The sequence below is a fragment of the Mirounga leonina genome, unplaced genomic scaffold (genome assembly GCF_011800145.1).
Source record: "Mirounga leonina isolate KUSES-001 unplaced genomic scaffold, KU_Mleo_1.0 Mir_125, whole genome shotgun sequence".
Lineage (NCBI taxonomy): Eukaryota > Metazoa > Chordata > Mammalia > Carnivora > Phocidae > Mirounga > Mirounga leonina.
Window position 1 is genome coordinate 66,838,395 of NW_023270305.1, and position 22,064 is coordinate 66,860,458.

Sequence of the window (22,064 nt, forward strand, 5' to 3'; positions counted from 1 at the left end):
GAAAGGGGGGAGGGGCAATGGGCAGTTGCTGCTAATGGGTCACTTTGTTCAGGGGTGATGAAATTGTTCTAAAATTGATCATGAGGGTTGCACAACTCTGTGAATATCCTAAAACCCATTAAATTGTACACTTTAAGTGGGTGAATTATACAGTATGTGAATTATATCTCAATAAACTTGTTATAAAAGTAATTCCAGACAACACACTAGAATACAACAGCATGTTAAGAGATGAATTAAGACACCATGACCAAGTGACTAGAAACACAGAGATACTATAATATTAAGAAACCTGTTATATGAGTTGTCATAGGTACAGGTGAAGTCAGAAAAACATTTTGATCAGCTCCATTCATGCTAAAAAGGTATGGGCTGAAGTTCCATATTTATTTGTAACACAATCTCTTAAAAACAAGGAGATCAATAAAAACTTCCTTAACAAGGTAAAAAATATCCTATATATTTCCACTCAAATGCTAATCCATGTATAACGGTGAAACATTCCAGGAGTCCCAAGAAAGTCGGGCTCAAAATGCCTATCATTTAATATCATCTGGGAAATTTTTATTCAATAATATTATATAAGAGATACAAAATAAGAGGTATAAGAATTGGAAAGAAGTAGAAATCATCACCATTTGCAGATGATGGGATTGTTTATTTGGAAAACTCAAGAGAATAAACCAACAAACTAGCAGAAATAATAACTCATGGAGGCAACTGAACATTTCCTATACAAACCCCTATAGCTTTCTTTATATATATACAAATAACAACCCGTTAGAAAATATAACGAAAGAGAAGATCTCATTTATAAGAGAAACAAAACTAGTTTCTGAAAAAAAACTTAACAAGAAAAATGAAGAAAGATTTCAAATGTTAATGAAACATCTAGAAAAACTTAAATAAAAAGAAAATGCCCTGTTCTTGAATAGGAAGACTCAGTCATCAAGATGTCAAGGCCTAATAAATTGTATTTCTTTCAATCACAATGAAAATGCCAGTATAATAAAAATACCAACATAATTTTAGAAAATTCTAAAAGAAAGAATAATGACAAGGGACTAGTCTTAACAGATAGGAAAATATATTACAAAGTTGTAGTAATTTACACTTTGGTAGAGTCATATGAATACACAAAGTTCACTTCTGAAAATTTGTTCTGTAGATATACTTGCAAATGTATAGTCTATGTACAGATGAGTTCACTGCAGCATTGTTTGCAATGGAAAAATACTGAAAACAGACTATTACTAAAGTAAAAAATTATTTTTTAGCAATGGATTATGATGTGGTCATACTCTAAAAAAATTTTTTTAAGATTGCCCCTTCTCCATTTTAAAGCGAGGAAATCTTTTGAAAATGAAGACCTTTTTATCTGATATGTAACTTCGGTGATATAAATTTCTATGAAGGAGTGATTTTTCTCTTAAACCTGGAAGGCATTTCCACAGAGGATATATATAGTAGTCCGACCTGCACACCTGGCTATCAATATAGAACTTGACCGAATTTGGGTGGTGAGATTTTGATCTTGGTGAAGAGTAGGGAAGTGCATGTCCAAAGAGTTAATACAATGTTATTCTAGAATAAAAGGCCTTAATTTTTAATTTGCTGCAGTTTAAGAGGATGCCTAAAAAATACAATGTCCCCAAATGTTAAAATCTGGCTCATTTTAATACAAGAAGAAGAACTCCAACAAAATATCAGAAACCGGATAACATGCCTGTGGGAGCTGGTTTCTTCAGTGCAGAACACTAAATCGTAGGGGACATGGGCCCATCTTTAAATTTGTCAGGCAAATAAAAAATGTTCGCGGGGCGCCTGGGTGGCTCAGCTGTTAAGCGTCTGCCTTCGGCTCAGGTCATGATCCCAGGTCCTGGGATCGAGCCCCGCATCAGGCTCCCTGCTCAGCGGGAAGCCTGCTTCTCCCTCTCCCACTCCCCTTGCTTGTGTTCGCTCTTTCACTGTGTCTCTCTCTGTCAAATAAATAAATAAAATCTTTAAAAAAAAAAATGTTCGCAATAGAAAGTACACATGGTAATTTCATTTCCCCATATTCAGAATAGCAATGGAAGGAAAAGGGACTGGGGCATCTCTAGAATTCTCAGCAGTTCTCAAGATTCTGTTACTGTAATTGTAGCAAAACCCACTAACAGGTATAGTTTATCAGAAAATTCCTCAAAGAGAGCCCTCAGCCTCCTTATCTTGGTTACCTTCTTCTAACCTTCCTCTTCAACCTGACAAAGGACAGATAAACACCTACTTACAATTTCAGTTTGTCTACAGACACGGCATGTGCATGCCTGAGAAGAAGCCTATCCTGAAATGAAAGTCAGCTATCTGATGTATAAACTGATGTCTTAGTCTCTAAAGCCTGACTCACTCCTGCTAAAAATTATTTGGTTCCATAAGCCTTATGGATTCATGTCTTTCAAAAGGTGCTCCAACTACAAATCTTAAAACCTCTCCTATAAGAGGGATAAAGTGTACTAATTGCTTCAGGGAATACAAAAATATATTAAGCAGAATCCTTGCCTTCAAGAAAATTCTCTGTCTCCCCTGCTAGAGCGTGAAGTCCAAGAAGGCACGGACTTTCTCAGTCTTGTTCATCACGACATCACCAGCACCTAGAACAGTACTTGGTGCACAGAAAGTGATTGAAATATTTGTCAAGAAGTGAATGAACCAATGGCCACAAAAACAAAGACAATATGCTTTGAGCAATAAGAGAATACGGCATATTTGACTGGGACCAGTCTAAGGCCAACAGAAACTAAAAGGATGACAAGATTAGGGCCAGAGAAGGCAGGAGAAATGATAATTAGGCCATCCTACAAGGAAGGATTTAGGAGGACAAGGAGAAGGGGAACAGGCCTGGCTAAGACCACAGACGGGGCAGACTAGATGTGTCCAGAAAGTGCAGAGGCTCAGGTGGCCACAGGAGAGGGCCATGGGAGAAGGTGTGTGTTGGGGAAGCAGAGGAGCTAGATTGAATGAGGAGAGTGAAGGAAGTGAGGGCAGGCTGCAGAAGGTCTAGAAAAATCAGCAACAGGATTCCACCTGGTTGAGATTTACACCTTTAAAATCATTTTTCATACCCCCCGTTTAACCTTTAGAAGAAAATGAGCCTCTGAAAAGATATAAATCTTTTTTTTTGTAGTTTTTAATTTTATTATATTATGTTAGTCACCATACAATATATCATTGGTTTTTGATGTAGTGATCCACGATCCATTGTTTTCACGTAACACCCAGTGCTCCATGCAGTACGTGCCCTCCTTAATACCCATCACCGGGCTAACCAATCCGAAAAGATATAAATCTTAAAAAGCAGTAGGGCAATGGGGCCAATAGCCAGTCCTGGGGGCCCACATAAAGGTGAAATTTGGGTTATAAAGAAGTCTTTAATATTATAATAAGTTCCATAGTTTACTAAAATTAATGGTTTATCAAAGAATAATAAAAGTCCCGGGCCTAAATTCACTAGCAATTTTCACACAAAGATAAACTCTTTTCTTAGGCAGAAACTTACTTTTAATATCACAGCAGGGTATATTTGATAGGTTTTTAAAAAAAAATTGTAACTGTTAACTAATATTAACCGGAGAATGACGCCATTCACTAATTCTGGAACACCTAGAAACATGTAGACATCAAAAGCTCCAAATGCTTCTTTATTAGACAGTCACAGGTTTGAAGACAGCTTCAGATAAACCTAACTATTGAGAAGCCGTAAATATCCTTGCTCTTTCAACCACTCTCTAGCTATATTTAGCAGCACGATTTCCTTTGTTCAAGAGCTACTCTCGATAACTCTGTATTTATGCTCCCCAAGACAGAATACCTTGGACCTGTTAGGTAAATGAATGGATAGCTGCATGGATGGACAAACAAATGAACCATCAAATGACTGTATTAAGATCTGTGAGACAAAATGGATATGATGCTTCGTCTATGTATGTCCTAGATCTTTCTTGGTCAGGGCTAAAGCTTCCAGGCCTCCACAAACATGTCTGTCACACAAAGCAACAACTGGGATAGGAGTGCCTGGGTGGCTCAGTTGTTAAGCATCTGCCTTCGGCTCAGGTCATGATCCTGGGGTCCTGGGATCGAGTGTCGCGTCGGGCTCCCTGCTCCACGGGAAGCCTGCTTCTCCCTCTCCCACTCCCCCTGCTTGTGTTCCCTCTCTCGCTGTCTCTGTCAAATAAATAAATAAAATCTTTAAAAAATAAAAAAAAAACAATAGATGGGGATTAAAATGGAACAGAGGGAGTAAGAAAGTTTTGTTCTTAAAGGAGGAGTGTTTTTCTAGGCAAGGGCTGTGATGAAGAGGGGAGCAGGGGTGGACTCCCTATGGAGCTGCTGAAGCTTACGTGTTCAGGTCCCTCACTTGCACAGATTCCTTCCAAGGCCCACCAGGAGCCCAAGTCAAATGCTTCCAAAGAATTTGCCCAAGTAAGGTATAATCAAATCCATTCTCCTCACGAGGGCCCTCAACATGTTTCAGGCCCCACGCAGCCTGGGTCCACCCTGGCTGAGAGGCAGGAGTGCAGGTTGTCGCTGAGCGAGCACCCTGTCACAGCCTCGGGAAAGGGAGCCTGGGGGCTGTTCACATTCCTGGGTGGTTTCTTGTTCCTTTTTAAAAGCCACCATTTCCTAAGCCCAGAGTTCTCAATACCATGATACTCGTTCTGCTGCTACATCGTAATGAAGTCACAGGAGACATTCAGCTGTTCCAAACTTCATGTCAAGCTTTGAAGTGCTTTTTAATAGCAGAAATATTTGGCTCACAGGTGGGCTTTGTAGCTATAGTAAATACCTCTCAGTTATCTGTCACTACCGTTATTCCACACCTCCAATTTGGAGGAGAAATTCTGCATATGCATTGAGGCACTAAAAAAGAAGAGTGAACTATATCTTAGTTCTTTTGTGAACAGTTTCCTTTTATTTCTTCTTGCATGGAACTAATGTGCTCATCATATTGTACTGGTTATGGGTGGGAAAGGAGTGGAGAGAAGGGAAATGCTGATTATTACATCACTGGTTGGCAGTTCCTCTTAGCTTCTGGAAGGTTAAGTGGTCAAGTAGCTTCTTCATATGAGATCAAGGCATTTCAAGGACTGCCTCATCCCCCAGTTTTCTGGCAAAGTGCTTTAGTAGACTTTGGACAAAATGCTTACAGTGGTTAAAAGAGAAAAAACTGACCACAATTAATATGAGATAAAAGAAAAAATAAAACAAACCCCTCATCTTGGAGGTTCCTAAATGACTATTGACACACAAACTATATGTCCACGTACATACCAGAACAATATAGTTAGAGCATTTCTGAGAACAGATAGAGACAAAGGCCATTTTCGATACATCCTGTGTTGAATAATGACATTTTGCTTCTTTATGTAACTTAATTATTTTATGAAGAGATGACAGAAAATACTGTGCATTCCCTAAGTTAAACACCTGACATTTTTTATTCTTCAAAATGGAACATTTTCAAAATCTAGGTATGTTTATTAATTAGTGATTATTAACACCCAGTAAACAACATTATGTCTTGTAAAAACACAATCTCTCTTCACAGCATGATGCTGAATCTATTATTCCCTGATTCCATATGCTGAAATACACTCAAATGGTCACAAATGACCTTAAGCATTAAATAAATGTAAATGAGGACAACATAGAAAATGTGCTTTTGATTGATAACTAAAAGACCAGGTTGAAAATCACGTCCCAAAATGAAGTCCTCCCCAGAAGGGTATGGCAGTCCTCACTGTGGTGTAAAGGCCTCCCTAAGAATGAAGAGGACACAGGTAGCAGATGGTTCTTTTCTCCTGACCTGCCTGAGGCTTTCTGGGAAACGAAACTGGTTTGTTAATAAATGAGAAACACAGGGCATCCCACCCCCTGTGCCACCAGCTTATGCTGACATTCTACTGCAGGATTTTAAAACACATATATGGCCACTTCCTTACCTTCACTAGCTGACATCAGAGAAAAATAATTACTGCTATTCCATGGCCTCAGCCCAATAAGTTTACCACTGGAGGTTTTTTAAGTGTTGTTGCTGTTAATTCATCTTTTTTTTTTATCCCCAAACTGAGTAGTTGGGGTGGGAAATCATCTTCAACACAGAAAAAACTCAAAATATCAAAGGATGACAGATTAGCAGTAATAAATAAATAAAATAATCAGTTAAAAATCAGATTGTTCTTCTAATGTCTGGGGTTCAACATATAAATGAAAAATGCACAAATACAGATATTTCATGTGGAAAGTACGAAATGATTCCTCGCTCTTCTAGGTCCTATCATCAGGGCAAAAGAAAATGTAGCATCACCGAAAACACCATTGTTTTGGTTGAGGGTAAGCATTTGTCCAAGTTTGAATAAGAATGAACAGAATCTAAAAGGGAATGGATACTAGACTATTTCAAAACCATGAAGAGAGCAGGGTTTCTCAATCTTGGACTACTGACATTTTGGGCCAGATAGGTCTTTGTCGTGGGCACTGTCTTGTGCATTGCAGGAGGGTGGCCTCTGTCTACTAGATGCCACTAGCAATCCTCTCCCCCTGAGTCAGGACAATGAAAGAGAACCTGGGGGCAAGACTGCCCCCAGGTTGAGAACCAGAGGAATAGAGTCTTCATAAGGAGGTCCCAGGAAGGCTTATTTCAGCCTCAGACTGTATACTCTCAATCCTGAAATCATTCCCAACCCAGGGTTCAATATACTTCAGTTTTCCTCATTGACCAAAGATAATGAAAATGCCTGCCTGCCTCCTTATGGATTCTTCTGAACATTAAATAAAGTATTTTTAAAGTGCTTAGAACAGTGCCTGACCCACAGTAAGTGCTCAGTAAATATTAGCTATTATTATCCTTAATTATCATCCAGAAAACCAGAATGTTTTAATGCAGGAAGGTATCTTACCAGCTTGATATTTTCCCAGCTTTAAATGCACCAGCCTTCTGATTCCTTGTGATGATGTCTCTCACGTCTACAGGACACAGTTAAGAAAGCTTCTGCAGTGACTGTCAACTGACTCCAAAAAAAAAAAAAAAAAAGTCCACAAACACAGTGATCTTCTTACTGTACATGGGATCAGCTCAGTGAAAAGAGAAGAGTTGTAGGGTGTGAGGCAGGAGAAGAAGGGTCTAGACCTGGCTCTACCACCAAATGTTGAATTGCTTGCCATAGGCAAGCTCTTTTAATTCCCTGGGCTGCAGTTTTGTTACCTGCGTGCGAAATGTACATTCAGGGAGCATGCTGGCAAGGCTCAGGGTTATGGGCGCTGGTGGGGGTAGATGACTATCGTATAGCTGCTATGCCCTGCTTGCTTAAAAGAGCTACCAGCCCAAAGGCAAGCCTCTTTCAGTCAGTGAGAAAAGGACCTGTACCAAGAAAAGCCATATTTCTGGAGGAGAGGTTTTGAAGAGCTGGTCCATTACATCACACAGTGCCATCTTGATGCAGGTCCGTGGGAAAAATCATATCAAGTTCCAACACTGGGCAAAGGTAGGTTTGAGATCAACCCCTTTTGCTTCAGCTTCTGGACACTAAATCTTACAACTGTTTTTGTTTCTCTTCTTGCTCTGGTCTCTTTGCAACCCATAGCCAAATGGATGACCTAACTCTATCAACCACCAGAGCTCTCCTGGCATATACTTTCTGTACTGACCTCTCATCCTGGCTTCATCGTATTGTCCTGGCTTTCTGATTCAAATTGGCCTCACTTTCTCATTTATTTTATATGGCATATCCTATGTGTCACTGTAAAAAGCCGCAAAGTTCCTCTTTCAGAATAAAGCAGGTTTAAATAAACAAGAAATATAATAATTCCAGTGAAGGCTGCAAGCTGAAATAAATTGGGCCCATGGGGAGGACACCAAGCAGATGAGCGATGTTCCCCTATTGCTCAGAAAAACAGATTTCCTGAATGCTCAGAACAAGCATTGGCCAAGGTCTCCCTGCAAGAACAGAGCCACAGGACTTTTTAACCCAAATCTCTGCTTGAAACATCAGGCACACCCATTTCTTCTCTGAGTGAATAAGCAGGTACTGTGATAGCTTTCTCCCCCCCAGGAGTGGGTAGGAAAAATCAATTAGGTCTCCTAATGAAGGGCTTTGTGGAGGTTTACAAAAGTGCTATAATGCAGACTTCTTTTTTTTCTGGGTGAACTTTCCTGTATGCAAATTAAATGCCGTTAAATTACATTCATTAAAAAAATAAAAGAGACTAATTTGCCTACTTGTTTTGATTAACTAAAATGACACATCGGCCTACAGTTCTGTCTATTTCAGGAAGAAAGTATTTCAGGAAAGTCTTCTAAATGAAATGTCTTGTAGAAAAGGACAGCTGACATCTTTATTCTGAGAAGAACAAAATTAGTGAAGAGTCAACTGACAACTGCTTTTTGGTTGAGCTCCGCCCCCCTCCGGCCACACCCTTACTCCACGTTTCTATGACATCCAACCGTACGTGGCAATATGCCCGGTACACCTGTAGCGGCGTGTGAGTACATGACTAATCTATCAAGCAAAACATATTATTTTGTTAGTGGAGGTAATACTTTTTATAAAATAGTCACAGGGAAGTTAAATTATATAACTCTGAAAACCTGTTACTAATTTTTAGTAAACATCTTAACGCTATATGCTTTTATACAATTTATAAACCCATGACTCCAGGTGGTCAGGTTGAAGCAAGTGTATGTATTTATATTCTAGAGGTGCTTTTTTTTTTAATGAAAAAATTCACAGCAGTATTTAGGCTGCTTTATTTTTAGAGCTGGGAAGGAAATATATTTTATGGTTTAGGAGGTGTTTTTATATTAAAACAAGGACAAAGAGAAAAAAGAAATGGCAAGAGCATATTAAAATAGCTTAAGAGATATATTCTGATATTCTGCTCCCCCACCCTTCACTTTAGGTCTGGCTGGCACTGTGTCTAATAATACATTTTGTCATTTTTCTGTGTCACCTTAGAGTGATAAAGGACATCCAATCAAATCAATACGTCCAGGATAGTGTTCAACAGGGTGGACCAAATCTGTTCCCTGTACTGTACCCATCTTCTGGAAGTCTTCAGTGGGAGGTGCTGGATGCAAAGAAAGCTTTAATGTGATTTCTGATTAACTGGATACTGAACAATCACCTCCAGTCTCCTTGTCTGGGCTACAGGATCAATGCCTGTGGCTAGAAGAAACCATGTTTCTACATCTAGGTTTTCTTCCACCAAAAAAGCATAGTTCAGGAGTGGGGCTCCCTTTTAATTTTAGTTCAGTTGAGTTTTATTCTTAAAATATATATTTTTTGCATAATAACAAGTTACTTAAACAAGTAACTTTAACTTTACATATCTAAATATAATTAATTACATATAAAATACTATTTAAAATATTAGCCTCCTCCTACAATTAGTGATTGTTATATTTATCAGTAGTCGCATCTACATTTTGGGACTTGGCATTGTTCTTTAAGAAAAAAGTTATTTTTAAAATAATAACACTGTGATCCACAAAGCATTACTTTCTCAGCGTATGTTACCTTTATTTTCACTGGACCATCCAAGGTGAGGGTAGGAAACCATGAAATTATAATATAAATCATGTTCATTTTGATCTCTAAAGGATTTTTAAAATGCTGGATGTGGCAATATTTGCCAATTTAAAGGCTGCAAAATATTCTTAAATGTGCTTGTTATCAAAGGAATTGAGAGGATGAACTCTGTTAGCAATGTCAACTGTTATGTTTTTGGATGAGAGGCCTTTTCTTCCTGAGGGTCCTGAGGAAACTGTAAGATGAACACTCACCAAACCATTCTAGGTTTTGGTGAAACAGAATGGTTTAATGGGGGGAAATAAAAAAGCTTTGAAGTCAAATGAACCTGGCTGGCTTCTAAGCTGATTCTGCTACTTAGTAGCTGTGTGAACTTGGGTAAATTAGCCTCTCTGAGTTCCATCTCAAAAACAGGAATAATGATCCCTATTTTATAGGCTTAATGGAGTACCACATAGGATGAGCCTGACCATATAGGTGCCTAATTCATGCCAATTCATTATCTTTTTCAATAATTCGGGCAAAAGCTTCAGAGGGATGAAGAGGCTGGTGAATAACTAAAAAGAGGTTTGGCAGTCAAGCTTTATTTTCTCTCCCTGCTGCTCAGAACTAATTATGTGAACATTTATATTGTAGAATTTAAATAACTGGAAGGAATCAAAGAACTTCTGCCCTGTGGATTTTCAGTGTCTTTCACATGTATAAATGTGCTCTGGCCAAGGCATAGTCTGTGTCCCACAAGAACAGGGACTTGGTTCGTCTTGTTCACTGCTGTCTTTAGCGCCTGAAATGGCATGCAATTAACGGTGGTTGGATTAATTTTAATTAATTAGTTAGATTAACTTATTACTTAATTTAAATTGAATTTTCAAAGCTATTTATTGAGCTCCTACCCAATGTGAGGCACACGGAGTCCATTAATGACTCCATTAGCAAATAGAAGTGCAGCTGGTACAGATACTGGAGAAACACAGGATGATGGCCAAGCACTGCCAAGGTCTCCACCATCCACAGCACAGGCTGCACAGTCTAGAGGGAGCTTAATGTATTAGTTACTCAAGTCAGAGATGCTGTTAATAAATAAGGTAATGATAAGCCAGGGCTATCTCCTTAAAGATGCATAGGAGATTCACCAAGTTGGGATGAATCCTAAGCTCGAGATCATGATCCAGACTGTGCATGCCGTGGGAATAAGATGCTTGGATCAGGAGCATGAGAAATGGGTCACCAAGCACTGCCATAGTCTGCAGATAACATGCTTGATGCTTCCTAAGGATGGGTCAAGGCAGGGTGCTTAGTGAGTGTACCAGAGAGGGCTGCTCACCTCTAGGTGTTGTACTTTTATTCATCATGATTTGGAAGAGGCTCAGCATCAATAATAACTCAGTACACTGTTTCTTCCCTCTGTTCTTATGTCATTGTCATCAGCAGCTACGAACTTTAGTGAGTTATTATTATCTGTAGGCACTTGGAGATTTCTTCCTTTATTACACCAAAAGGGCTGTGCCAAAGAAAAGGGAACACATTTCAAACTACCTTCGGTGAAGTTGAGAACTGGATGAACCAAATGATGCCATTTCTAATTTATCCTTTGTTCTCTTTGGGTACAGATAAAATGGCATCTGTAAAGAGGGGCAGCTCTCAGGTAAGGGGGGCCCTGGGTTAGACCCAGCAATGCAGTTTAAGGACCAAGGAGAACCTCAGGGACATGTACCCATGAGTCTGAGAAAATATTTAGGACTTACATCATTCACTTACACCTCAAGTCTTAATCTCTTTTCAGATATCTCTGTTTAATAGATCTCAAATCAACATCTAGCTTTCCAGGGTCAAGGGAGAGAGCTCTGGAAGACATAGCCAATCCATCTGATACATCTTAGGGAAGATTATAAATAACCTCACAACTGGTTGATAGGCTTTTATGATATAAACATTCAGAACTCATCCATTCATTACCTTACATATTTAAAAAATAGAAACAATTGAAGATAAAAAGGAAGCATCAAAAAATGCTATTTTTTTTTTAAAAAGGTAAAAATCAGAACCTTAGAAGCTTAAGAGACTAGGAAGTTAAGATTCAGTCGGATTCATTAAGTTCGGATGTGAAGAAAAACAAAAATAATTTTTAAAATGATGAAAATAATATACAGGCCAACACTCAGATGTGATGTGGGATTGCCAGGTCGATTTTCAATTACATTTCACTGATGTATTCATTTGTTTCTTAATGTGCTCATCTTGCCCATTAAGAATAATTAGCAGCTTTGCTTAGAGATTTTCTGGTTTCTGGCAATGTTTTTCCCTTTTTTTTGTTGACATCCACTTTTACTTTTTAGAAAGTAATTTTTGGATAATATCCTACAACTGCTATATAATTTAGGCTTCCTAAAATTTTAAAGGAGAGATGTAAACAGTAATTTTTAAATGAATTTGTTTCAATCTATATGCATCAACAGTATGTGAGTCAGTGAATTAGTTATTCCTACAGAAAGTGGGCACACAAATACAAAAAAAAATTTCATTCATATTAACCTCACTCAGCACAACAGCTTTACAACGAATGCCAATTGTAAGCTCTGTTAGTAAATCAAGAATAACACAGTATTAAAAGCAGGAAAAACACATTGCCAATTTTTAAGGCTTTAGGCATGCTTTTTTTTCTCTTAATTAAAAAAAATTAGATCTAGTTACAAAAGAAAAAAGCCCACAAACATGGAACAACTACATGATAAAAACTGAACTCCATCAGGAAAGTCCTAAGAGATGAAATAAAACACACTGCCGGTTTTGGTCTGCATCCTGAAAGGACCTACTTTATCTACATTGTAAAGTTCTTCCCCTCCTGCCCTTTGGCACCCCGCTATATTAAACCCATTGTAAAACCCAGCACAATAAAGCACTCTCAGGGCTGAGCTTCTGAGGACCAAATGTTAAAAATCCATTTTCTTGGGAGGGGGCTGTACCAATCATTTCTTTGAAAGGCCAGCAGAGTGAATACAGAATCTGAGATTTCCTCTCTGATTTCAAGAGCTGGCATGGCATCTTTGCTGTTTAAAGCAAAGGTGTGCTAATTAATGACATTAGCATTGCTTCCCTTCTCTGGAAGCGCTGTACTTTAGCTCAATAATAATTTTAGTACAATTAAATTTACATACTGACTACCGATGTTCCTATAGTTTGATAAAAGTTGTAATTTGTTTCTGCCTCTATTAAATGAGACACCTGCTGACTTGAGAAAAACCTCAGGTTGTGGGCCCAGTCTGAAAGTTTCTGTGGCTAAAATGGCCCTCTCCTGTCCAATAATCCTCCTTCCTTCCTTCCTTTGCCCCCCCTCAAAAAAAACCCATCCACTGGGGCTGAGCCAGCATACCTGCCTTCCTCTCATTCTCTATGCTCCCTGACATGCGGAGGAGGAACACAGTGAAATGATACAGTGCAAGGCATAACTCAGAATAAAGCAGAGTGAATGAAACAACATTGGCTCATCTTCGGGAATATTTTGAGAAATTTGCGACAGTCTGAAGATCATTAAAATCCTGCATCTTAAAAAAGGAAGCACCTTTTGTGATCTCTTTCCCTTGTGTGAAAGGCCAGGATTGTGATTGGCTGTTTTTCCTTCCTGAATTTTTTTTTTTTTAAAGTCTGTCAGGCAATTAGCTGGGTGGGGCTCTGTAGAGCATACAAGCGCTGCTGAACAATATTAGCTACTGTGCTTCTTGTACCTTCTTTCTCCTATTTGAGCAGCCTGATAGAGCTGCTGCAAATTTTATTTTTTAAAAGATCATACAGCAAAGGTAGAAAAAGAAAATCGAAAATGGGCTTTCTGTAAGAAGCCGCAAAAGTTGAAACTGCTGTGGCATTTTAGGGGGCTAAGATGCAAATAAGTGGATTGCCTACTTCATAATGTAAATGTAAGGCATACCAAAAATCCAAAGCAAATATATCTTCCACTTCTCCTCTCAATTTCTAACGGCTGTTAACCGCGCCTGAACAAATCAGCTCGATTGCTAAAGTAGCCACAAATTATGCTTGCTTTCTCAGTTAAAGTACAGTTCAATTTTCATGAACTCTGTGTACATATTAGTAAAGCATAATCTAATATAATGAGCTTGGAACTGTAATAGCATAGCAGAAAAAAAAAAAGAGTGCTTTTATAATCCTAAATAAAAGGAAATAATGAAAAACTGATAGCTGTTTCCAATGGGGAGCTATAGGTAACCTCTCGGCAATTAGAGAAGGTCCCATCCTACCTAGCACATACCCACAAGATCAAACCCAAGGAAGGTCATAATGAACATGAAGCTGGAAGTTAGTTTTTATAAGCAATAGTGGATATAATAAATATTCAATCATTTACTTTATACCAGGAAATTTCAGTGACAATAAAAGGACAAGAATGCCTGGAAATTATTCTGAAACAAATGTTTTTACTGCCTTGAGTGGTCCACAAATCATGGGCTCCTTTCACAAGAAGTGACTGTAAAAAAAATCTATCGAAATGAAAGAAAAAAACAGTCGTCGCCAATGAATTCCATATATTTCTACTTTTTCTTAATTACTTATCATGTGTGTGGGGGGGATTCTTTTTTAATACCCCATGCTGTCTTTCTTTATATCAATTGTTACTCAGCCGGGAAAAAGGAATGAGCACAACAAACCCGTTTTCTATCTGAATAAGGATACTTCTGATGGCCTTTTCATTCCCATCAGTTAACAGAACTTCTTTGACATCTGCAGAAATAGCAACCTGAAAAAAAAAAAAGGAGCACAGCAAACAATGAGCAAATATGCTTGTCTGTGTGGAAGTGAAGACAGGAGTGACAAGCCTTCAGTATCATGCTTCCTCACCTATTTCTCTGTAACAATCTTCAATCTTTTTTCATTTTATGTCTGCATTATTTTAATCATTCAATCAAATCAGTCAATACTTTTATCATTCCATTTGCGGGAGCCTCTATCTTGCTATCATTCTGTTCGGTAATTGCATTGTGACAGCGGATGATGGTATTCTGAGAGGCTTTCATTTGTGGGCTTCTGTTTATCTAGTAGAGCCATCATACAAGGCTGTCACTCTGCCTTTCAGCTTGCTTCTGTCTGACTGCCTGATGCCCTTCATATAACTTTGCATTGCAGGCAGATGGCTTTGTGAGGGTAATTTTTTTGTGAGCTTTGACATGCTCGCACATTGGGCTGTAACCTCGACACATTGTGTAAGAGCGACAGGTTTGTCAAATGCCAATCAGTGTAACAATATGCTTTTATTTGTAGAGACATAAAAACTTGTCTAATGCACTGTGCTGCTACATAATATCTCCTGAATACATGACTCAGAACCCAGAGAATGGGGGACGACGTTCCTGAATGGCCAATCTAATTCAAAAGAATCTAATTACTGAGCGCTCTGGATCATGTTTGTTGGTGTAATAATGCAGGCAAAACATTAGCAGCTATATCATGGTGCTCCAACTGTGATTCGCCAGGCTATTCCTGTATCTTAGCAAATGGGACTATAATCTGAAAAAAAAAAAAAAAAAAAAAAAAGCTTTCGCTATGGCAAAGAAAGACCGCGCGAGGCCTGGAATGTCACAACAAGCGATATTGACTACACGGAGGTAAAATGTTTCTGCTCATCGAGGCAACCATAAAATCAATATGATCCGAAAGTAAGTCAATCTAGAAGGTCTCTCAAGACCCGGCAGCTTGACCGCAGCTGATGCTGTTGACGGTTCTCTGACCCAGCAGTTGGAGGCCCTGGAACATTTTTCCTTTTGTTCCTCCCTCTGAATGGGATTGGAATTGAGAAAAGACCTACCATGAGCCCAGCCAAGCATGTCATGCCACCCCCTAGCTCACACACAGCAAGGTCCCTGAAAGAGAGAAAAGAAATGGTAGAACCCATACAAATTAGATGAAAATGGTCAGAGAGATATATATGTTACAAGAACAAATTGCCATCTGCAGTAAGAACGGCGCTACCAGGAAGTTGTAGAGACAGGACTAGGCTACCTCATGTTGCTTTGCGTTTTAAAAATAATTATGAAATAGAAAAGTCACAAAGCAGGCAAATCAGTGGGGGTTCCCTCATTAGTGTTCACTGCAACATTACCACCGCTGAGCTGAAAAATCTGAGAAGGTTCCCTTTTTTTCCCTTGTCAATGGCGCTGTCTTTTAGAACTAAACTAGCTAGAGTAGCGAAAGATAATTGTTAGGAAAGGGTAACACTGTTAATCCACATTCATTCCTTCAAAAACAGTTAGACAAGTAAATGAAGAACATATATGAGTGTGTATATACCTATATTATAGTCACATACACACAACACACACACACACACACAAATAAATGCAATCTTGAATTTTGTGGAAAAAAAAAATTGAAACCAAACTGAAACATTTTGGAAAGCTGAACTGCCCCCATAAAGAACAATTACACAAAGAGCATTTAGCAATTAACACTTAAATCACAATTGACCCCAACACAACACAGTGAATAAACAATGCAGGGACATAATATGGTTAAGCCAGCAAACCGAGGCTAAAGTAATGACTGGGCTCTGACTTCACCGCTCAAAAGTAAAGCGGCTCAGAGTTAAAGCTGACAGCCTAGTGTGGCACTCCGCACTCACCTTCCCCTTTGTGCCTAAATATCAGCCCTCAACGTGTGACATTCTTACCCTAGCCCACTGCTCGATGATTGGAGCTCCAGTCAAGCTTAAGCACAGGGAGAAGAGCAAATGCCAGGCTCCCAGAGCAGCTCTGCAGCCCAAATTCAATACTGCCCTGTGCTCATTTTATATGCTTAAACCCTTAAGAGTGTTCCTTCTTCCCAGGTTGGGAAGTTTATCACCTCAACAGGAGAAAAGAAAAAGAGAGAAGGAGAGAACTGAAAGGGAAGGAGGGGTGCAAAGAGAGGGAAGAGACGGAGAAGCCAAGAAAGAACATTCATATTCCAAAATACACTTAATGAGTATTTAGTTGTTCAAAGCAATTATAGACTGGTTGGTAAATATGGACCCACAGAGCTTCAAAAAATACATATTATTGACCCAATCTTGTAAGTACATATTGTTAAAACACACACACCACGATCACTAATGACTTGTCTGGAATCATAATGGGCTATTCAGGAAGCATATGTTGGGGGGTGACTTTTATAAAATGAGAATTAAAAATGAAAAACCTGTATTTTCTGGATCTACCAAACATCTTTAGAATTTTAAATAAAAGGAAGGTTTTTTTTTTCTTTATTTCCTTTATTTCCATAGCATGAATCTGTAATAGTGATTTATATTTTACAAATACATATTGTTAGGTCTATAAAATACCTTTAAAACCAGGGGTGGGATGGCATCTTTAAATAATAGCTGTGGGGTATTTATTTATCAAATATTCTGTAGTGATTTCCCTAGCAGAAGTTTAAAGAATGTCTTTATTGTGGTTTTTTTCTTTTTTTTTGACCCTCACAATCAGTAAGGATTGATTGGAGCTTCACTTTTGTTTCCCCAAAATCAAAGTGAAATAAAATGCCTTGAGTGGAAATCAAAAGCCTTTGACATATAGCAAAAAGCTTGCTGTGCCGTATTAGTACCCAAAGGCAATTCAGATTTCTTTTCAGAAGCAACATGTTTTCACCATGAACTTTTTTCCTTCTTTTCTTCCTTCTTTCTTTCCTCCCTCTCTCCCTCCCTTCCTTTTCTTTCTTTCTTATATTTTTTTAAACAACTTAATTTGAAGAATGTCATCACAGCAATCTTTAACATGCAGATATAATACCCATAATGGCTAAAAAATATCTTTTCAAGTGCAGCTTTGTACCTGAATGCATTACTGTGCTTGAGGCAGTAGTAAGCCAAAACCTCTTCAGATGGCCAGATGCCTGGAAAACACAAGAGGATACACTTTTTGATTATAGGAGTCTGTTCTACAATCATTCTCTGTAGTCATTCTCTTAAGAAATGGCTTTTATTTTATTTTATTTTATTTTTAAGATTTTATTTATTAAGAAATGGCTTTTAAAAATAATGTTCAGTACAAGCTGTTTCAACTTGAATCAAACTTAACATAATTATTACTTGTAATATGTCATATCAAATGAGTCTCTTTTGTTGTTGATGATAGCTCTTTTCCCAGAAAAACAGTAAAATATCCCAAATAAATTTTCCTAAATTTCTATTACAAGACAGCAAAAACAGTAACAACCAAAATTACAAATACTAAAAGTTCAATTTTAATGGTATTTCAGGTAGCTGATCTTGTACACATGAACCTTCTTTTCAGCCAATTCATAAGCATCAGTTGAAGACCTAATGTATACGCAGCCCATGTGAGGCAAAAATAAATGGAAAAACACTTGCAAGGAGCAAAGAAAACCACCCAGGTCATTATACCTTTCTCTTTGATTTCATCCTAATGTTTTCAAATACACACAATTATTTTCTTTTTTCGATCAGAAATATCAAACTGGAGATTAAAATTAAGAAATTTAAATTTCACCAACTTTGGCACATCTTTAAATTTAACCATAATCCTCCCCAGTAAACTCCATGGATGGGCATTTTCTAAAATCATCACTTGTAAATCATTTCTTTTGAAGACTCAGTCTTCATGAATGAATAGGAATGCCTTAAAAAAAAAAAAAAGACAAACATGCTTGGAAATGATAGTCTCTAGCAGTTATCACAAGGTGGTAGGTTGTAAGTGCTTTTGATTTTTTCTTTACACTTTTTGTATTTTCCAAAGATTTTTACAATGAATATGTATCACTCCTATGATCGGAATAAACCACAGCCTTAGACAAAACTGGGTTTTCGCCAAGGGGTCAGACTCAAAGGTCAAGCAGGGCACTAGCATCCTGCTCCACCTGAGGTTGAGAAGGCCCCACCGTCCTGGGAAAGAGCAATGAATGTTCACTGCCTTCGCACTAAACTCTCTTCTAATGGGTCTGGATGCGAAGTTGAAACACCTAATGAGACTTAATTTTTTTTTCTCCTAGACGCATCTCCAGCTTCAAAGAGTGAGAAATCCAAACATTTCAGAGAAGAGGATGTCAAAGAAATGGTAAGTAAAATCCTAATGGAATCAGTGGGTAAATAGATGAACAGCAAAGACATTGACCCAGAGAAGCATTTGCAGCAGGAAAGTCTGGACAAGTGTAAACTAGTTCAGCCTCCATGGTATTTCTGGTAGAAATGACAGTTTGGGAGAGACCAAAGTAAACCAGCAAGAAGTATTTGGAGTCATATTTAGTAAGAAAGTCAGAAAGGCAGTGGACTGTAGCAATTAAGATCACAGGAGCTTTGGAACCAGACTCTTTGGGCTCCAGTCCCAGCTTGTTGGGCTGCATTCCCTGGCTGAGTGACCTTGGATAGTTTACCTAACCTCTCTGTGCCTCAGGTTCCTCATCTGTAAAATAATGTAATTGTAGTATCAACTTCACAGAATGGTTGTGAGGATTAAATAAGTAAAATACATGAAATCTATTTAGAACAATAGTTCCTAACTCATAATGAGCTCAAAGAAAAATTAGTTGTTAATGTTATTCTCCTGCAAAAGGGGATAAAAGGGTAGAAGAGAGAATATACAGACCCCGACAATTATCCCAAAGATGAGAACAGATGGAGAACCTTTTTGTCCTACTCCCACCCATGAACTTTACCACAACCCTGAAGTCCTAATACCTGGCATACCTCCATAGCAAAAGAACTCTGTAAAGAATAAAGTATATAATAAAAGTCTCTGAAGGAAGAGCCCAAGACAGTGTTCTACACCAAGTATATAAAATCACCAGAATAATGAATTTCTTTATGCCTTTAGTAGATGGTTTTGAGGTTTAAAAAAATAATGATGGGGAAGGGTATTTAACTAAAATTCAAGCTTTGATTAAGTACAAAAATGTGACTTCTAAAATGCATAGTCTTTTAAGAGAGTTTTATAATTTTCTCAAAAAATTATAGAGGTTGATTTTTAACTAAATTAAATACAAAAATATGTAGAACAAAGTTAATAAAATCACCTTAAATTACACCACTAGTATATAACCCCTAGTAACATTTTGGACATCATTCCAAAAAAAAAAGCTCTCTAAGCACAAAGATATTTTATACAAATGGGATCTTATCATGCAGGTATTTGACAATCTGATTTTGTCCCACTCAATATGTGATGAATAACTTCCCATGACAATAAAAATATACTTGCATCATTATATATATATGTGTATATATATATATATATATATATATATTTTTTTTTTTTTTTTTAAGTAGCCTCCACACCCAGCATGGAGCCCAAGATGGGGCCCGAACTCATGACCATGAGATCAAGACCTGAGCTGAGATCAAGAGTCGGACGCTTAACCAACTAAGCCACCCAGGCGCCCCCTTGCATTATTATTTTTAATGACTGCCTGATTTTATGTCTGCATCATAATTTATTTAACCAGTGTCTTCTTGAGAGACATTCAAGTTATTTTGGTACTATGAGATTATAAACAGTGGTGCCATGAAGACACATTTTTTTTCCCCAAAATATGATTTTTCTCTATAGGTCAAATACTCAGAAATGGGAAATCTGATCAAATGTTAAGTACCTATCACACTGTGATATATCAAACTGTACTCCAAAACATGTGTACCAAACTATACCTCCAAATAAGAGTGTTTATTTCCTCAAAGTCTTGTCAAGATGAGGTTTTGACAACCTATTTTATTTTTGCTAATCTATCATGTTTTTGAAAGTTATCTCAGTGCAAATCAACACCACAATGAGATACCACTTCACACCTTCTAGGATGGCTATAACCAAAAAGTCAGACAATAGCAAATGTTGGCGAGGATGAAGAGAAATTATGTAAAATGGTGCAGCCGCTTTGGGAAACAGTCTAGCAGCTCACCAAAAACTTAAATGTAGAATTAACATATGGCCCAATAATTCCACTCCTAGGAACATACCCAAGAGAAAAGAAAATATGTCCACACAAAAACTTGTACATGAATGTTCATAGCAGCATTATTCATAATAGCCAAAAAGCAGAAACAACCCAAATGTCCATCAACTAATGAGCAGATAAATAAAATGTGGCATGGCCATGCAATGCACTATTATTTGGCAATAAAAAGAAATAAAGTACTGATTCATGCTACAACATAGATGGAGCATGAAAACATTATGCTGAGTGAAAGAAGCCCAACACAAAGAACCACATGTCGCATGTTTCCACTTATATGAAATGCCCAGAATAAACAAATTCATAGAGACAGAATATATAGTGGTGGTTGTCTAGGGCTACGATGGTTGAGAGTAAACGTGGAATGACATTCCAGAGGTGATGAAATACACTAAAATGGTGGTAATGGTTGCACAACTCTGTGAATATACTAAAAATCACTGGGTGAATCATGTAGTATGTGAATTACATCTTAATAATGCCATTATTTAAAAATGTTTTCTCGGGTGCCTGGGTGGCTCAGTTGGTTAAGCGACTGCCTTCAGCTCAGGTCATGATCCTGGAGTCCCAGGATCGAGTCCCGCATCGGGCTCCCTGCTCAGCGGGGAGTCTGCTTCTCCCTCTGATCCTCTCCCCTCTCATGCTGTCTTTCATTCTTTCTCTCTCAAATAAATAAATAAAATTTAAAAAAAAAGAGAAAATCCTTTAAAAAAAAAAGTTTTCTCATTTCTATTTGTGGAAATATAATGGTCTTTTTAAAAAGGATTTTATTTGTAAAGAACTTATACAGAGTTTAAAGAGGCACTGAGTTCTGTGAGAATGATTAAGACAAATGATTATGATTAAGATTAGTACCCAGCCCCTCTCACCCAGTCTTTCTCCTTTCTCAGAAACTGCTACTTCCAATTCTTTTAGTTGATGCATCTGGTAATTACTTCCATATTGCTACATATGTTTGTATTGTCACTTCTTGATTTTTCAGTTTTAGGCACAATCTATTGACCCCCACTATGGAAGATAAGCTGCTTTCACCTTCATCTATACTCCTCTCCCCATGCCACACACACCATGCTCCTTATCCACCCACCATCACCATCTTCCAATTATAGATATATTATAATTTTGGTAATATAAGTCATTGTCAATTTCATTATGACCAGGAAATAATACCGAGCCATGTAGTAAACTATGATTGCTTTTTATCTCATGTATAATCCGCCCCCCCATGGAGTTTATAATTGTCTATTTTTTTTCTCATTTGCTAAGGTTTTTTATTCAATCTCAAAATCCAGTTGTCAAATTTCCCCTCTCAGTACATTCATTCACATCAGGTATTCTATCAACCTCATGAGGAATTCTTTCCTGGTGCCTTCTGACCTGCTTTAGCCTGGACTGAATGCCCTCTATGCTTAGTGCACAGCTGATACCCTAGAATCAATCTTCGTATCATTCCAGACTCCCTTTTGTTCTTCTCCTGTATTGCATCTCTTGTTTCTTCTATCCCTTGTCTTCCTTTCTTGGTTTACTTCCTCATTTTGGTGCAAGACATCCTCCAGT

General features: G+C 37.9%; 1 protein-coding gene across 4 annotated transcripts in view; it reads right to left on the bottom strand.

Moving 5' to 3' along the window:
- The window catches only part of CAMKMT (calmodulin-lysine N-methyltransferase), a 375,160-nt gene that overhangs the window by 41,995 nt on the left and 311,101 nt on the right, over positions 1-22,064 (bottom strand). For 3 of the 4 annotated variants that reach the window (XM_035001654.1, XM_035001653.1, XM_035001652.1), the window contains exons 4-7: positions 17,378-17,438; positions 15,376-15,430; positions 14,247-14,310; positions 6,936-7,002 (exon numbers count right to left, since the gene is read on the bottom strand). In XM_035001654.1, the coding sequence (XP_034857545.1) occupies positions 6,936-7,002; positions 14,247-14,310; positions 15,376-15,430; positions 17,378-17,438 (247 nt within the window). The remainder of the gene's footprint in view (positions 1-6,935; positions 7,003-14,246; positions 14,311-15,375; positions 15,431-17,377; positions 17,439-22,064) is intronic. The other variant, XM_035001655.1, reaches the window with a different exon arrangement.